General features: G+C 45.2%; 1 protein-coding gene across 2 annotated transcripts in view; it reads right to left on the bottom strand.

Annotated features, from left to right (window-relative positions):
* Window positions 1-16,779, bottom strand: part of OSBPL2 (oxysterol binding protein like 2) — a 48,285-nt gene that overhangs the window by 18,844 nt on the left and 12,662 nt on the right. The window contains exons 2-4 of one of the 2 annotated variants that reach the window (XM_063094998.1): window positions 9,405-9,570; window positions 5,890-6,034; window positions 3,312-3,417 (exon numbers count right to left, since the gene is read on the bottom strand). In XM_063094998.1, the coding sequence (XP_062951068.1) occupies window positions 3,312-3,417; window positions 5,890-6,034; window positions 9,405-9,441 (288 nt within the window). In that variant the 5' untranslated portion in view covers window positions 9,442-9,570. The remainder of the gene's footprint in view (window positions 1-3,311; window positions 3,418-5,889; window positions 6,035-9,404; window positions 9,571-16,779) is intronic. The other variant, XM_063095002.1, reaches the window with a different exon arrangement.

Raw genomic sequence — 16,779 nt, 5'->3', positions numbered from 1 at the left:
TAATCTGAAAACCCCAGATACAAAATGCTCCAGCAAGCATTTCTTTTGAACATCATGTCAGTGCTTGAAAAGTTTTGGATTTTGGAGAATTTTGGATTAGGAATGCTCGACCTGCACCGTAAAAACGTTTAATGGGACCTGTAGGAGAAGGGAGAGAGAGGGCAGAGGAGACAGGGACAGGAGGCTAAACTTTTTGAACATACATTGTTTAATAAATTTGACTTTGGACCCATAATTTTAAAAGAAAATTAAATTTTAAAAAGCAATCTATAAATATAAAAAATGAAACAAATAAACCTATATGGCTCCCTCGGTGGCATAATCACCTAGAGAAGAACTACCCCAGATGACATTAAAACATATTAATTTGAGATATACCCTAAGGACAGAAAGAACCACAAAAGCCAATAATCCTGCACGGTCTCAGTGAGCACACTGTTGGCGGCGGAGTTGGTGAAATAAAGCCAATGAGTCACCAACTGTGCTAGTCCAAATCTATATGCCCCAGTGCTGTTGAAAACTGGGGCTGTCAGAGAGGGAGAAAAGAGAGAGAGACGTGAGATGAAAGAGGTCAGGAAGAACCTGCTGCCCTGAGCTTGGAGCATCATTGAAATGAGCGCACAGCTCCTACTCTGTCCCCAAGAAGACCTGGAAACAAGACCACTCCAGCGGTCTCCCCAGAGCTCAGCTGTCATCCTCAACTCTCTCTCTCCCTAGAAAAGGGGCTGATTCCAGGACAATAAACGCACAGGATAAGCTTGAAGCATCTTCTGTAAAGGATTAAGGGCTTGAAGAGGCTTTCACCAGTCAGAGATGGAACAATCTGTAGACTGGAAGATGTCACATAGGTCTAACTCCGTGAGTTAAAACAAAAACACACACTGGGTGGTTACACGAGTCATACTAGATGATACTAGTGAACTGGCACCATTTGAAAATTGAGACAAGGAGGAAGACCATTCACTAAAGCCAATTTTCCTACACAAACTGAATTCACAGCAAAGGAGGGAGGTTTCTCATTACAGAATATTCCAGATAATGAGTGAAGAAACTGTGTCAGCATGTTCCACTCTGTACTCCTAGTGAACTAATGGATCTCAGAGTTTAGCAGGAACAGCTTCTAAATTCAGAAAAAGAACAAAAGGTTTCCTGATGGAAGGATCCAAACAAGGTCCACACACACAAACTGCAAAAACACACACAAAATGACAATTGAGACACTTGGAAATTTGAACACAGCATGGGTATTTGATGATGTTAAAAAACTATGTTATTTTTAAAAGTAGAATAACAGTATTGTGGTTTTGTTAAAACAGCATTCTTATCCCTTAGAGATTCATAAGAAATATTTACAAATGTAAAGGTATCTGGTATTTGCTTCAAAATACCAGGGGAGGGGCGCAGGTGGAGGTGGATGAAATGGAGTCAGCACGGCGGGCCACTGGGCGGGGGACAGGCACAGGGCTCTCTGCACTCTTCTGCTCACTTCTGCGTGTGTCTGAGATTGTACATGTTAACAAATGCGCCTATTCTGTTTTTGGTTTTGTTTTTGATATGAGCTGAGAAGCAGTAAAAGGAGAGGTGTATCACAAAACTGTAAAGAACAAGCACCTCAGGGGGCCCAAATGATTAACGCTGTGAAGTGGTGCCAGGTGGCCCAGCACAATGGCCTCCTTCCCAGGGGCTTTGAAAACATGCCAGTCCTACGTGCTCACATTCCACTTTAATCTGCATCCATTCTATGATCACTTAGGAAATGCAATTTAAATCATTTCACATTGCTGAAAAGATGCTTCTGATAGTAGAATTGGAAGAGTCAAGATCAAGTAGTTTGTCAAGTTCACAGACAGACATTCATCGTACATCCCCGAACACTCTGTCAAGACCCTAACTGTCCACATCATTGAGAATGCAGGAGAAAAACATAGTCAGTCCTCCACATTCACAGGTTCTATATCCACAAATTCAACCAACTGCAGATTGAAAATATTCGAAAAAATAATAATACAACAAAAAACAATACATTAAAACCAATGCCATATAACAACTACTTACATAGCATTCACGTTGTATTAGGTATTGTAAGTAATCTAGAGATGACTCTAAAGTACACAGGAGGATGTGCATCAGTTATTGCAAATACTAGGCCATCTGATATATGGGACTTCAGCAGCCACAGACTGCGGTGTCTGTGGGGATCCAGGAACCTCCTGCAAACACCAAGGGGCAACAATACTGTGTATTCCTGCCAAAAATGCAGAATTTCAATCTAATTGTGAGGAAACAACAGACAAACCTAGATTAAGGGACATTCTACCAAATAACAGACGAGGACTCTTCAAGTGTCAAGGTCATGCAAGACAAGGAAAGCCTGAGGAAGGGGCTGCTACAGAGCGGAGGGGACCAGGAAGACAGGACGGCTAAGGGCCCTGCGGCAACCTGACAGGGTCCTGGCACAGGACAAGGACGTCAGAGGAGGACAGGGGAGACCCGAGCACAGCATGGCCTTTAGCTCACAGCTCTGTCCCGAGTGGGTCCTTCACTTTGATCCCTGCACTATGGTGACTTCGTGAAGTGCTGACACCCGGGGAGGCTGGGTGGAGGGTACATGGGACATTCTGCACTATTCTGCAACTTTCTCTAAGTCTACAATACAAAGTTGGCGGGGGGGCGGGGAATGAAGTTTCCTCTGGGGAAGAAAGGACTGAACTAGATAAGAGCAAAAATTAACTGGCATTAGAAGAACATGGGAGAAAAGCATCTGAGAAACCGTGTGTTTTGTAACCCCGTCCACCTGAGCTGTCGGTCACCAGGTGCCGGCCCGCGAACGCACGTGCTCAAGCCTGCACAGGAATACTTTGCTCTCTTGATAAGGCACAGCTTGGATTCTAATTGATGATCAACAAAGATCATGAAAGGAAATGGTGATGGCTTCCGGACACTTGTAGACCCTCAGCACCTAATGAAGGCCCGTGGCTGACTCCCCCTGCAGCCCAGCGTGTGGCCGAGAGAATCCTACAGGAGTCCCCGCCCCGATGCACACAGATGATCTGCAGCCAGGTGACCAGGAGCACATCCCAGGACACTGGACTGAGCGTCCACCTGTGGGATGTCTCAGGTCACCTGTTTAACTGGCAGAACAGTTTTCCTGACATCCATAAATAATTTAGCTTTCCTCCCACCTCTTCCCTGTATGTATTTGATCCTTTCATGTTTCATCATCTTAATTTTATGCTGTTTATATGCACAGAGTGCAGTCTTTAAACTACCAGCAGTGCGATAATTCACAAGAACTAAAAACACTGACACACCATGCTTGAAGAGTAGCCATGTGAGCTCACCAGGCCAATGCACTTCTTCAGGATGCTCCAGACACTGAAGTCACTCCTGGTGAACATCGGGGCAGGCAGGGACGTCCTGTGGGAAGCATAAGGGCAGCCATGCTCATCCAGTCCCACACGAGGCTCATTCGCCATTGACGGGATGTTCAGTGACCCTTTTACCCCCGAAAGCTAGCACTTCTGTGTTCTGGCACACATGCCTAGGGGGGGAGCAAAGACTGGACTGCTGTTGAGTCTCAAAGAAAGGTTTCTGCACCAACGTTTTGGAGAACTTCCTGGAAATGGTTACAATGACAAAGACAACCTGGGAATCTTGACCCCACAGCACAGCAGCATGCTGTGGTTTCCTCCCCAGAGCTGGGGGACAAGGCAACAGCTGCAGGACCACAGACGGGTCAGGCCACGAGGGCACCAAGAGTGAAATTAGTTAAGAATACCTGTTCAGAAACCGGCTGTTAAGCCCCTTTTAAACATGTGTTTTTCCTTTTCAGGTGACCTTCCGACCAGCCTACAAGGGGCCCCAACCATCACATTTGCACCATGAGGTGTTAGCCCCAACCCAGAGGGGCTAGGTCTCCCTCCTGGAAAGGTGGAGGCAGAAGGAGACACATGCTCTCCACCAGGAGGGAGGGTGCTGGGTGGAGGTCTAAATCTGGATTTAGGGGGAGCATGCTGGACCCACCACACAGCTGGCAGAGCCCCCCCAGAGTGGGGTCACAGAGCCAGCACCACAGAGTGGGGCCCTCGGTGCCCTGCTGCTCACAGCCCTCCAGAGACCCCAGCATTGTTGTGCCAAATCCCTGTTCTATGGAAGCTGCTCTGGAATGAGTTTCTGCACCTGTGACCAGGACCTGACTCACACTCTGGCCTGTGGAACAATGAAAGCATGTATTCTCCCTGACAAGACCCCGAGCAATTCCTCAGGAAGGTCACATCAGGGCAGCTGGATCAGTTTATCTTAGGGGTCAAGAGGGAAAGGACATGGCAGCTGTGGGGCGAAGTGGAAAAGAAAACCTGCGTTACTGAGTGTCTGGAGCCTGGCAGCCAGGGACCAGCACCAGCTCCACTGCCCCATCTCTCATGTGCACAGCCAGTTGCAAGGGGTGCTGTGATGGAGGAAGGCAGCTCTGCAGGTCAGGAAAGGGTCCCCTGAGGACAGGACCCTTGGTGGGGATGGGAAGGAGAGACAGGAACTAAAGACATGAGGAGGAGGAAAGAGGGCCCAGGCCACGGGGGCAGCGTGGATGAAGGGGGAGCCTGACACAGGGAGGTCCAGATGCACCTGAGGACCCGAGAGGCCCCTGCAGCTGGGACCAAGGCCACAGGGCCCAAGGGGGCAGAAGCTGGAGGCACGCGCAGGGCCGGCTCTGAGGCGAGAGGTGAGAGGGTGGACACTGGGCCTCGTCCCAAGAGGAGGGCGACCTGAAGCTCACTGTCCAAGCTGGGACATTTCTGAGTGCCAGGGTACTTTGGATTAGGAGGAGGAGGCCAGCCACACAGCCATCCTGCTGGGTCTTAGGCAGAGGGTGGAGGTGGTGCGAGCAGATCTGCCTTTTGAAAAATGCCTCTGCACGCTGCAGGGAGGAGAAGGGGAAGAGGGAGAGATGCGGGAGGAGGAAGGGATGCGGGAGGCCACTGGGGAAGCGGTGGTGGGGTGGACTGGCCCGCGGAGGGAGATGGAAGAACGAAGGGTCCGGGATGCACTTGAGGGGGCCAAAGCGTCAGAGGTGGGTAACAGGGAAGGGGGCGGGGATGACTGCAGGGATCTGGCTGTGGAGGAGGGTCACGGGGCACGTGAGCTGAGGAGGGGATGAGGGCAGAGGCCCAGGCCAGGGAGAGAGCACATGCTGCTCGTGGACAGCGCCCGGAGCACAAGGCAGCATCCTGCCTCTGCCGAGCAAACAAGTGAAAGGCCACGGAAAGGGTGAGTGCACCTCAGAGCCTGCAGCTCTAGGAGACACAGGGGAGGCTGGACGGCTCCCTGGGGCCTCAGCACATGGGCAGAGGGGGTGACAGAGGCCCAGGGCCACCCCCAGCTGGCTGTTCTCCTGTGTTCCTGCTTCTGCTGATGAACATGCTGGTGGCAGGAAGGTGGGACGTGGTCTTGTTGCACCAAGCCCCACTCCTCCTGTGCATCTCCACAGGATGCAGGAGAGACAAAAAGCTTAATTTGGTTGTCTGTGGAAGGCCAGGTGGACCTCTACCCAATCTGCAAGGGGTCGGATGATCAAAGCAGTATGTGCCCCCCTCATTAGCCATCCCAGCAGGTCCAGGGGCAGGGAGGAGAGTGTGGTCACTTCACAGATGGGGAAAATTACTGGTCAAAACCTGCCACGCACCGATCTCCATGAGCCCAGTGGAGAGGCATCAAGTCTCTCAGAACACCCAGCTGGCAGGATGCTGTCTGGGGAACCCACGAGGTAACTTTGGGCAGCTGATGCTCCAGCCCAATACCAGTGAGAGATGAGGGTTGCCCTGAAGCATATTTTGGGGGCGATTACAGATGCACTTTGGAAAATTCTGAAATGATCTACATGAGACAACATACCTGTGTTTTTGAATTCCATTCTCCTGAGGGGGCTTCTCCCCAATTTTCCCAATCCTATTACTTTTGCTGCTGTCCAAGTCGATCATTCCAGTGACCTTCTGATTTGCTTCTGAAAATTCCCCAGAAGAGTTATCAGAATCAAAGCCTGCATAAGACAAGGAAAATGGTCATTTCTACCAGGCTTGGGAGATGTAAACACCTACCTCCAAGAATTCTGGCTATGCAAGCAGATTACCTAAAGCTCTAAATCAATTTATTGACACATATGGAATAATTAACTCTGCTTCCTAAGAAATTAGTGGCAGGAGCACTTTGGGGACTCTCCTCATTGGGACATGAGTTTCAGACCTTCCAGGCTCCCCCAGGCAGTCTGAGACCTGTTCATGGCTGCAGGTCCAGCCTCAGGCACAAGTTTCCTGTTGCTGAAGGGACTTTTTCGGGTACCCCTCTACAGCACTGAAACCTATCTCCAGGCTGCGAAGCATTCTGTCTTTACACAAGGTTTGCAACCACACTCCGCATCTTGTAAAACAGGCCCCGATGAAGTAGTTTCAAGACCACTGCACACATGAACGCCTCACTAGAGTGTGTCAAGCCCATGAACTACCCTGCAAGTGCTCCATGAGTGGCTAAACTTAAGAGCACTCTGTGTAAACGGGCTCCACAGGGTGAACTAGTCAGAATCTGTGTGAAACACCATCTGGCGCGGGCTCCCAGACCACTGGCCTGGAATGAGAAGGACCATGACTGCCCTGAGCAGTGCGCTGGGCCTGCTCCACCGCCAGGGCCTTCTCTGTGAAGGAACAGGGACCACGGGGAGAAGAGAACACATGTTTCTTTCAGCTCAGCCAGCACAAGTCACTGAAGTCATCAAGCTCTGCTCTGAATCAGGGTGGAGTGGGCTACGATGGGGATTGCGGCAGCAGGAGGAGTCAATTCCAGCAAGGGGAGCTCCTGGTCTGTGGGGCCGCCTCAACAACTCACAGAAGCCCAGGACCCCACAGAGAAGAGGGCTGTCAGGAAGGTCTGGTGGCAAGTGGTCAGACCCAACATGAAAGCAAATCTGCAGCTAAGCCTCCCTGAGAGTAAGCAAAAGCATCTTTATTCGTATTCTTGCACAATGACAGAATTTCAAAATGTAGTGCTGAGATTTACTGCATAATGATTTTGAAACAATATATTAAAAATGAACCTCTTGAATGATCAAAATAGCCTGTCACCTCTAATTGTTGCTATCTATTCCAAAAGCAACATTAACCTAATCCTTTTTTTTTTTTGTCTTTTTGTGACCGGCTGTACCGTGCTCAGTCAGTGAGCGCACCAGCCGTCCTTATATAGGATCCAAACCCGCGGCGGGAGCACTGCTGCGCTCCCAGTGCCGCACTCTCCCGAGTGCGCCACGGGGTCGGCCCTACATCAACCTAATCCTTAAAGTTTCTTGAAAACATTCCCTACTTAAGGAAACCCCGTTGTGCAGAATCTGGCCCTGCCCAGAAAAATAAAGCAACACATCCTGGATAATCTCATGAAGTCTTGTCTCCAATTAAGCCAATGCTATATAAATAGTGTAATAACATTTTAATATACATGTATTTATTTAAGGGGGGGAAAAAAGAAACACAGATAAACAGAGGAGAAACCTGAAATCACCTGTCATCTGATCACTCAGAAATACCCGCCTTTAACATGCCACTGAGCTCCTGAAGTCCTTCACCCTGTCTGTTTTGCTCATGTACTTTAAAACCTTTCATTTGAATGCCACTGATTCTTAGAGGAAGTGTTTCCTATTGAAGCCATTCATTTAGTAACTGTTTATTTTAAATTCTTTAAAATTAGAGTTGTACAGTCACATCAATATTACAGAGAGTGAAGTTGTCAGAACCCCACAACTTTTCACTGCACTAAGAGACTTAGCAATTTTCTCCTAATACTGTTTTGGAGCCAAAAGACTGAGGTGATGAGTTATCTTCGCCTCGATGTTTGTCCTCCCACCTTCACCTGAGGGACGCAGGGAGAAGCACTCCCCTGCATGGCAGCTTCTCCACAGCCCGCTACGGCCTTCTGGGGGTGGCGCTCATCCAAACGCCGCGTCATGTGAGCTGAAGTCCTCTCTGGGGGAACATCATGATGGACTTACACAAAAAGTTCGAGGTGTTCAGGGGAGTATCAATTACAGGGAATCCCCAGGTGAAAGGGAGCTCCCTATGAGACTACTGGAAGAGGAGGGGCACAAAGGCTGGGCTCCCTGCGACACACGCAGCCTCCCACTGAGAATAAAGCAACCAGGACAGGGCTGCCTGATGGCCACCCCCCATATGGGACAGCCACTCCCGTGCATAGGAGCCCTGCCGAGAGCAACTACTAATAAGCACATAAGCCATGAGGCAAAGGCGTCTGCCAGGAGCACATCACGAAGGAGACACAGTCAGTGGAGAATCTAGCTACAAAACAACAGAAAATGACTTAATAATTTAGCCTTTAAAAATGGTAAGGAGCTCTGTGTCCCGTTCCCCTGGGATTTTGGATAGCAGTAAGCCAACCATCCTGGGCACCCCAGCCAGCGGCATGACAGGCAGGAGGAGCACGACAGGCAGGAGGAGCACGACAGGCAGAAGGAGCACGGCAGGTGAGTGCTCAACACCCAGGTGCTGTAGTGCCAGGAAGCGGAGGTGGAGACTCAGCAGAGCCATCAGTGCATCCTCCACGTGGCTCCAGGACTATGAGGGACCTTGCCCAGCGTCACTACAGAGGCGCCTCTAAAGATTGTCACTGAATACCTGGCCCACGGTGATATTTCAGAAGTTGCTATTTCTGTATTCCTGAATCCAAGGATGAGGAAGTGGACTAGAATAATCTCTTCAAGTCCCTTTCTGCCAATAATAGTCCTTCACAGAAAAAACAAAATGATATTCCAAATGGTGACTCTGAGGGTCAGGAGAGTAGAGAATGAATGTGAGCAGCAGAGGGTCTTGAACGTGAAGAGTTTTCAGGCCCCAAACAGTTCAAGCACATAATTTTCTTTCAAACTACAGGCTGCATCCCACGACTTAAAATGGTCGTGCAAAAAGAAAAAACTAACTGAACTTTGAGACTGTAAGAGCTGTTGTGAAAGCAAATAAACTATGTTATGGAATACTTTAAGCAGCACAAAACAAGATGTAGTTATTAGATCAATAATATTTTCATCATTAAGTATAACAAAAATAAGAATACTGACCCTCTCACATAGGATCCAAAAATTAAAATATTTACACCTCAGGGAAACCCTTTTAATGACTTAAAACCCCACTGCCCTTTCATGCTGTGTCCTGTGGTCCACAGTCAAGGTTCTGCCACATCTGAGACAGGATGCTGAGTTTCTGCTGAAATATCAGTGTTTGGTGTCACGTAACATTCCCTCGCTTATGTTCCTCACAGAACCGTCCTCATAGCCCAGGTGCCAAGTGCAGCACCGGGATCCTGCAGGTTTTCACCCTTGTGGGACAGCCTCTGGTTCATTTTCTCTTTCAACTCACCTGTGACGGCGTCAAAGAATTCCTCTTCTCCGTTCATCCTTCAGCAGCAGGCACTTCACTGCCCCGACCTGTGTCTCTATTGAATCATGGTATCTGATCTACATCAATAGTGTGAGAAATCCTACACCGTGAGCTGCTTCTTGGTGAAAATCTGATAGAAACAGATCTAAGGGGAAAAACATTTGGCAATGTTACCATTCCGAAGTTTCATGGTTTAGAAATATTTTCTAAATACCCATTCACCATTCTTGAAATCAATCCCAATTACATCTAGGCAAAGAAATAAAATGTTATCTCATAACAAATACACAATTTCAAAAAGTATAAATTAGAGGAAGCATTCATAATGTAAAGATCAATAGATGAATAACAGATCAATAAGTAATTGTTATTAGAAGTTATTTTTTAAAATCATTACCTACAGTTGTATAAGAAAACAGCAAGACTAATCTGGGTAAAGTCATGTGGGCAGTTTGAGAGAGCAGATTGGTTTCAGTGAGGCGCTCAACATCAGGGCTCAAACACATCTCAGGAGGCTTTGCTGAAAGTCACTGCAAACCTTTATCAGAGGCTAGAACAAGTGCTTACAAATGGAAAATTATGTTAAAATACTTGTCTCACTTCCACCTGAAATCAACGTTCAGTTCTGGAGAATTAAGTCTGATGTGTAAGTCAGCTGCCATCAGGATAACCTGAAATAGAGCTAAGTGTTCTCGAGATTATTTTAGTAAAACTCATCACATTAATTTCTCCTTCATGAAGAGCAGTATTTTATAAATGACAACAGAATGAAGCAAAAGGCCAATTTAATCCCAAAAGGTTTCACTTTTTCTGAAAGTAAGCAGAGTCCTGTATTCACTCGTGTCAGAAACACAGAAGCCGAGCCCTGGAGCTCTCTGTGCGGTTCTAGAGTGTGATGGTGGGAGGGCAGGAGAGTGTCCAGAGTGACGGACATGCCTTCTGTCCTGGAGTGGCCACACAGTTCTTGAGGACACCCCCAAAGTGGCTCATCTCTGGAGCTGTGTCCACAAAAGTAAAGATAAATGATCAACTGCTCATGTGTGAGCATCTACATTGCAGGACACATGGGCATTAAGTTATTCCACTCCTCCGTTCCCTGAAAGACTCTTTCGGCATCTTCTTTTTCCTTCCCAACCTGCCTGGAGGAACCGGGCTCCCAAAATGACTTCTGGAAACCAGTTCAAAGAGCCTCGCCCAGCAGTGAAGGATTTGTTTTCCTCTGCAAATTAACGAAGTTGTTATTACATACTGCTAATTGCTCTCCAACATGCATACCACCCACAATACCCACCAGCCCACTTCTCCTCTAGAAGCCACCCAAGGAACCAGGTTCCCTGGAGGCAGGATGCACAGGCTCCTCTTGCCCTACAGGACCACTGGAGTGCTATGGCTTGAACATCTGTCCCCTCCAAAACTCATGGTGGAATTGATTGCCACTGTGACAGAATCAGGAGGCGGGACCTCTGAGAGGTAACTGGGCTTTGAGGGCTCTGCCCTCACAAGTCAATCAATGCTGTTTTCACGGTGGTGTCATAAAGGGCGAATTCAGCCTCCTTTTGCTCTCTGTCACACTTGCTTGGTCCTTCCATCTCCCACCATGGGATGACACTGCAAGAAAGCCCTCGCCAGATGCCACCACTTTCACGTTGGACTTCCCAGCCTCCAGAGCTGTGAGCCAGTAAATTTCTGCTCACTATAATGACAAGCCTGTAGTATTCTGTGATAGCAACACAAAAGGGCCTGGGACACAGGGTCATGTCAAAAGACTCAGGAGGAACCTACAGGAGCCCCCACTGCAAAGATGAGACCCCTCAAAAAGAAATTGATTGGTTACCACTGGATGATACCAGTAAACAACACACTATTTCAATTTTTCTGCTGGCTGGTGTGGGGATCTGAACCCTCGACCTTCCAACACACTGTTTTGAAAACTAGTAAACAAAGGAGAGCACCAAGCCTTTCTGCTGCCTTTCCTGAGTACATAACCTGTGCCACTCTGTCACCTGGTGGACGTGGTCCAGTGCATCAACAAGGAATGGGAACAGAAGACGTGAGCATTGCCACTGGACAGCACTGATGAACTGACGCATACTGGCCCTGACCATCCAGCGACACATTATGTGCCCCGGGGAAAAGGTCACACTGCCACCTCTACCTTTACCCACCAACGCACGGAAGCACAGAGAGCGGAGGAGCAGGCTCCACGCACCATGGAACACGACCAGCAGCACCAGATGTGGGAGCCTCATGGGACAAACCTGGCTCCTCCAGCAAATGAATCACAAGGGACAAGAGAGTGCCACGGAAGGCAGAGGACACGTCCCTATGGAAGCTGAACGGCAGTTTCGTGGGTGCATGCACATAAAAACACATCACGGGGAAACAACCAGGAACACCCAGGCAGGACAGAGCCTGGTCCCCTCAACAGGTAAGTTACAAAGGCAGACAGAGTGACAGAGAGGGGAGGACATTTCACTATCCTAACTGAGGTGATGGTTTTTTGTTTTTTTTTTTTAATTTTATTTTGTCGATATACATTGTGGCTGATTATTGCTCCCCATCACCAAAACCTCCCTCCCTTCTCCCTCCCCCCTCCCCCCCAACAATGTCCTTTCTGTTTGCTTGTCATATCAACTTCGAGTAATTGTGGTTGTTATATCTTCTTCCCCCCCCCCGGTTTTGTGTGTGTGTGTGTGTGTGTGTGTGTGAATTTATTTATTAATTTTTAGCTCCCACCAATAAGTGAGAACATGTGGTATTTCTCTTTCTGTGCCTGACTTGTTTCACTTAATATAATTCTCTCGAGGTCCATCCATGTTGTTGCAAATGGCAGTATTTCATTCGTTTTTATAGCTGAGTAGTATTCCATTGTGTAGATGTACCACATTTTCCGTATCCACTCATCTGATGATGGACATTTGGGCTGGTTCCAACTCTTGGCTATTGTAAAGAGTGCTGCGATGAACATTGGGGAACAGGTATACCTTCGGCTTGATGATTTCCATTCCTCTAGGTATATTCCCAGCTGTGGGATAGCTGGGTCGTATGGTAGATCTATCTGCAATTGTTTGAGGAACCTCCATACCATTTTCCATAGAGGCTGCACCATTTTGCAGTCCCACCAACAGTGTATGAGAGTTCCTTTTTTTCTGCAACCACGCCAGCATTTATCGTTCAGAGTCTTTTGGATTTTAGCCATCCTAACTGGGGTTAGATGGTATCTCAATGTGGTTTTGATTTGCATTTCCCGGATGCTGAGTGATGTTGAGCATTTTTTCATATGTCTGTTGGCCATTTGTATATCTTCCTTAGAGAAATGCCTACTTAGCTCTTTTGCCCATTTTTTAATTGGGTTGTTTATTTTCTTCTTGTAAAGTTGTTTGAGTTCCTTATATATTCTGGATATTAATCCTTTGTCAGATGTATATTTTGCAAATATTTTCTCCCACTCTATTGGTTGTCTTTTAACTCTGTTAATTGTTTCTTTTGCTGTGCAGAAGCTTCTTAGTTTGATATAATCCCATTTGTTTATTTTTCCTTTGGTTGCCCGTGCTTTTGGGGTCGTATTCATGAAGTCTGTGCCCAGTCCTATTTCCTGAAGTGTTTCTCCTATGTTTTCTTTAAGAAGATTTATTGTTTCAGGGTGTATATTTAAATCCTTAATCCATTTTGAGTTGATTTTAGTATACGGTGAGAGGTATGGGTCTAGTTTCATTCTCCTGCATATGGATATCCAGTTATCCCAGCACCATTTGCTGAAGAGGCAGTCCCTTCACCAGTGAATAGGCTGGTGCCTTTGTCGAAGATCAGATGGCAGTAAGTGTGTGGGTTGATTTCTGGATTCTCTATTCTATTCCATTGGTCAGTGTGTCTGTTTTTATGCCAGTACTATACTGTTTTGGTTATTATAGCTTTGTAGTATAGCTTAAAGTCAGGTAGTGTTATGCCTCCAGCTTTATTTTTTTGCTCAGCATTGCTTTGGCTATGCGTGGTCTTTTATTGTTCCATATAAATGTCTCGATAGTTTTTTCCATTTCTGAGAAAAATGTCTTTGGAATTTTGATGGGGATTGCATTGAATTTGTATATCACTTTGGGTAGTATGGACATTTTCACTATGTTGATTCTTCCAATCCAAGAGCATGGGATATCTTTCCATCTTCTTGTATCCTCTCTAATTTCTCTCAGCAGTGGTTTGTAGTTCTCATTATAGAGATTTTTCACTTCCTTGGTTAACTCAATTCCTAAGTATTTTATTTTTTTGGTGGCTATTGTAAATGGGCAGGCTTTCTTGATTTCTCATTCTGCATGTTCACTATTGGAGAAAAGAAATGCTACTGATTTTTGTGTGTTGATTTTGTATCCTGCTACTGTGCTGAAATCATTTATCAATTCCAACAGTTTTTTTGTAGAGGTTTTAGGCTGTTCGATATATAGAATCATGCCATCTGCAAACAGGGACAGTTTGACTTCATCTTTTCCAATCTGGATGCCCTTTATTTCCTTCTCTTCTCTGATTGCTCTGGCTAGTACTTCCAACACTATGTTGAATAGGAGTGGTGAGAGTGGGCATCCTTGTCTAGTGCCTGTTCTTAAAGGAAAAGCTTTCAGCTTTTCCCCATTCAGGATGATATTGGCAGTGGGTTTGGCATATATGGCTTTAATTATGTTGAGATACTTTGCCTCTATACCTAACTTATAGAGGGTCTTTGTCATGAATGAGTGCTGAACTTTATCAAATGCTTTTTCAGCATCTATAGAGATGATCATATGGTCCTTGTGTTTGAGTTTATTAATGTGGTGTATCACATTTATTGATTTGCGTATGTTGAACCAACCTTGCATCCCTGGGATGAATCCCACTTGATCGTGGTGAATAATTTTACGTATGTGTTGCTGTATTCTGTTTGCTAGTATTTTAGTGAGGATTTTTGCATCTATATTCATCAAGGATATCGGCCTGTAGTTTTCTTTTTTGGTTATATCTTTACCTGGTTTTGGTATCAGGATGATGTTTGCTTCATAGAATGAGTTTGGGAGATTTGCGTCCGTTTCAATCTTTTGGAATAGTTTGTAAAGAATCGGTGTCAATTCCTCTTTGAATGTTTGGTAAAATTCTGCTGTGAATCCATCTGGTCCTGGGCTTTTCTTTGTTGGGAGCCTTCTGATAACAGCTTCAATCTCCTTTATTGTTATTGGTCTGTTCACATTTTCTACGTCTTCATGGCTCAGTTTTGGGAGCGTGTGTGTGTCCAGAAATTTATCCATTTCCTCCAGATTTTCAAATTTGTTGGCGTATAGTTGTTTATAGTAGTCTCGAATGATTCCTTGTATTTCAGATGAATCAGTTGTAATTTCGCCTTTTTCATTTCTAATTTTTGTTATTTGAGTCTTCTCTCTTCTTTTTTTTTGTTAGCCATGCTAATGGTTTGTCAATTTTATTTATCTTTTCAAAAAACCAACTTTTTGATTCGTTGATCTTTTGAATTGTTTTTTGGTTTTCAATTTCATTCAGTTCTGCTCTGACCTTAATGATTTCTTTCCGTCTGCTAACTTTAGGTTTGGATTGTTCTTGTTTTTCTAGTTCTTTAAGGTGAAGTGTTAGGTTGTTCACTTGCCATCTTTCCATTCTTCTGAAGTGAGTGTTTAATGCAATAAATTTTCCCCTCAATACTGCTTTTGCAGTATCCCACAGTTTTTGGTATGATGTATCATTTTCATTAGTTTCAATAAATTTTTTGATTTCCTGCTTGATTTCTTCTTGGACCCATATGTCATTAAGTAGAATGCTGTTTAATTTCCATGTGTTTGTATAGTTTCCAGAGTTTCGTTTGTTATTAATTTCTGGTTTTAATCCATTGTGGTCTGAGAAGATACATGGGATAATTCCAATTTTTTTGAATTTATTGAGACTTGATTTGTGACCTAATATGTGATCTATCCTGGAGAATGATCCATGTGCTGATGAGAAGAATGAATATTCTGAGGTTGTTGGGTGGAATGTTCTGTAGATATCTGCCAATTCCAATTGGTCTAGAGTCTTGTTTAGATCTTGTGTTTCTCTACTGATTCCTTGCCTAGATGATCTGTCTGATATTGACAATGGGGTGTTCAGGTCCCCTGCTATTATAGTATTAGTGTCTATTTCCTTCTTTAGGTCTAATAGAGTTTGTTTTATAAATCTGGCTGCTCCAACATTGGGTGCGTACATATTTATGATTGTTATGTCCTCTTGATGGATCAGTCCTTTTATCATTAAGTAGTGTCCCTCATTGTCTCTTTTTATGGTTTTTAGTTTAAAGTCTATTTTGTCAGATATAAGAATAGCTACTCCAGCTCGTTTTTCTTTTCTGTTTGCATGGTAAATCTTTTTCCATCCTTTCACTCTTAGTCTGTGTGAATCTTTATGGGTGAGGTGGGTCTCTTGTAGGCTGCATATAGTTGGGTCCTCCTTTTTGATCCAGTCAGCCAGTCTGTGTCTTTTGATTGGGGAATTTAAGCCTTTTACATTAAGAGCTGTTATTGAAAGGTGTTGATTTATTCCTAGCATTTTATTGGTTGTTTGGTTGTCTTAGGTGTCTTTTGTTCCTTGCTTTCTAATTTACTGTTTGGTTTCTGTGTTTGTTGGTTCCTTAGGTTGTAGATAGCGTTTTTGTTTGCTTGTTTTCTCTTCATGAATGCCCTTTTTATTATACTAGTGGGTATTGATTTTTCTTGGGTTTTTATGGCAGTGGTAGTTATTTTTCAGGAACCAAACCCAGTACTCCCTTGAGGATTTCTTGTAAGGGTGGTCGTGTGGTAGTGAACTCCCGCAGTTTTTGTTTGTCTGAGAAATATACTATTTGCCCTTCATTTTGGAAGGATAGCCTTGCAGGGTAGAGTATTCTTGGCTGGCAATCTTTGTCTTTTAGTATTTTGAAAATATCATCCCATTCCTTTCTAGCTTTTAGGGTTTGTGATGAAAAGTCTGATGTTAGCCTGATTGGGGCTCCCTTATAGGTGATTTGACGCTTCTCTCTTGCAGCTTTTAAGATTCTCTCTTTGTCTCTGAGTTTTGCCAATTTGACTATGACATGTCTTGGAGAAGGCCTTTTTGGGTTGAATACGTTTGGAGATCGTTGAGCTTCCTGGATCTGAAGATCTGTGATTTTTCCTATACCTGGGAAGTTTTCTGCCACTATTTTGTTGAATATGTTTTCAATGGAATCTCCATTTTCCTCCCGTTCTGGAATACCCATGACTCGGATATTTGAGCACTTAAGGTTGTCTGATATCTCTCTCAGATTTTCTTCAATGTCCTTGATTCTTTTTTCTTTCTTTTTGTTTGCTTGTGTTATTTCAAACAGCCCATCTTC

Source organism: Cynocephalus volans, chromosome 1 (assembly GCF_027409185.1).
Source record: "Cynocephalus volans isolate mCynVol1 chromosome 1, mCynVol1.pri, whole genome shotgun sequence".
Taxonomy (NCBI): domain Eukaryota; kingdom Metazoa; phylum Chordata; class Mammalia; order Dermoptera; family Cynocephalidae; genus Cynocephalus; species Cynocephalus volans.
The sequence above is the reverse complement of the archived record's forward strand: the minus strand, read 5'-3'. Positions and strand labels throughout refer to the sequence as shown.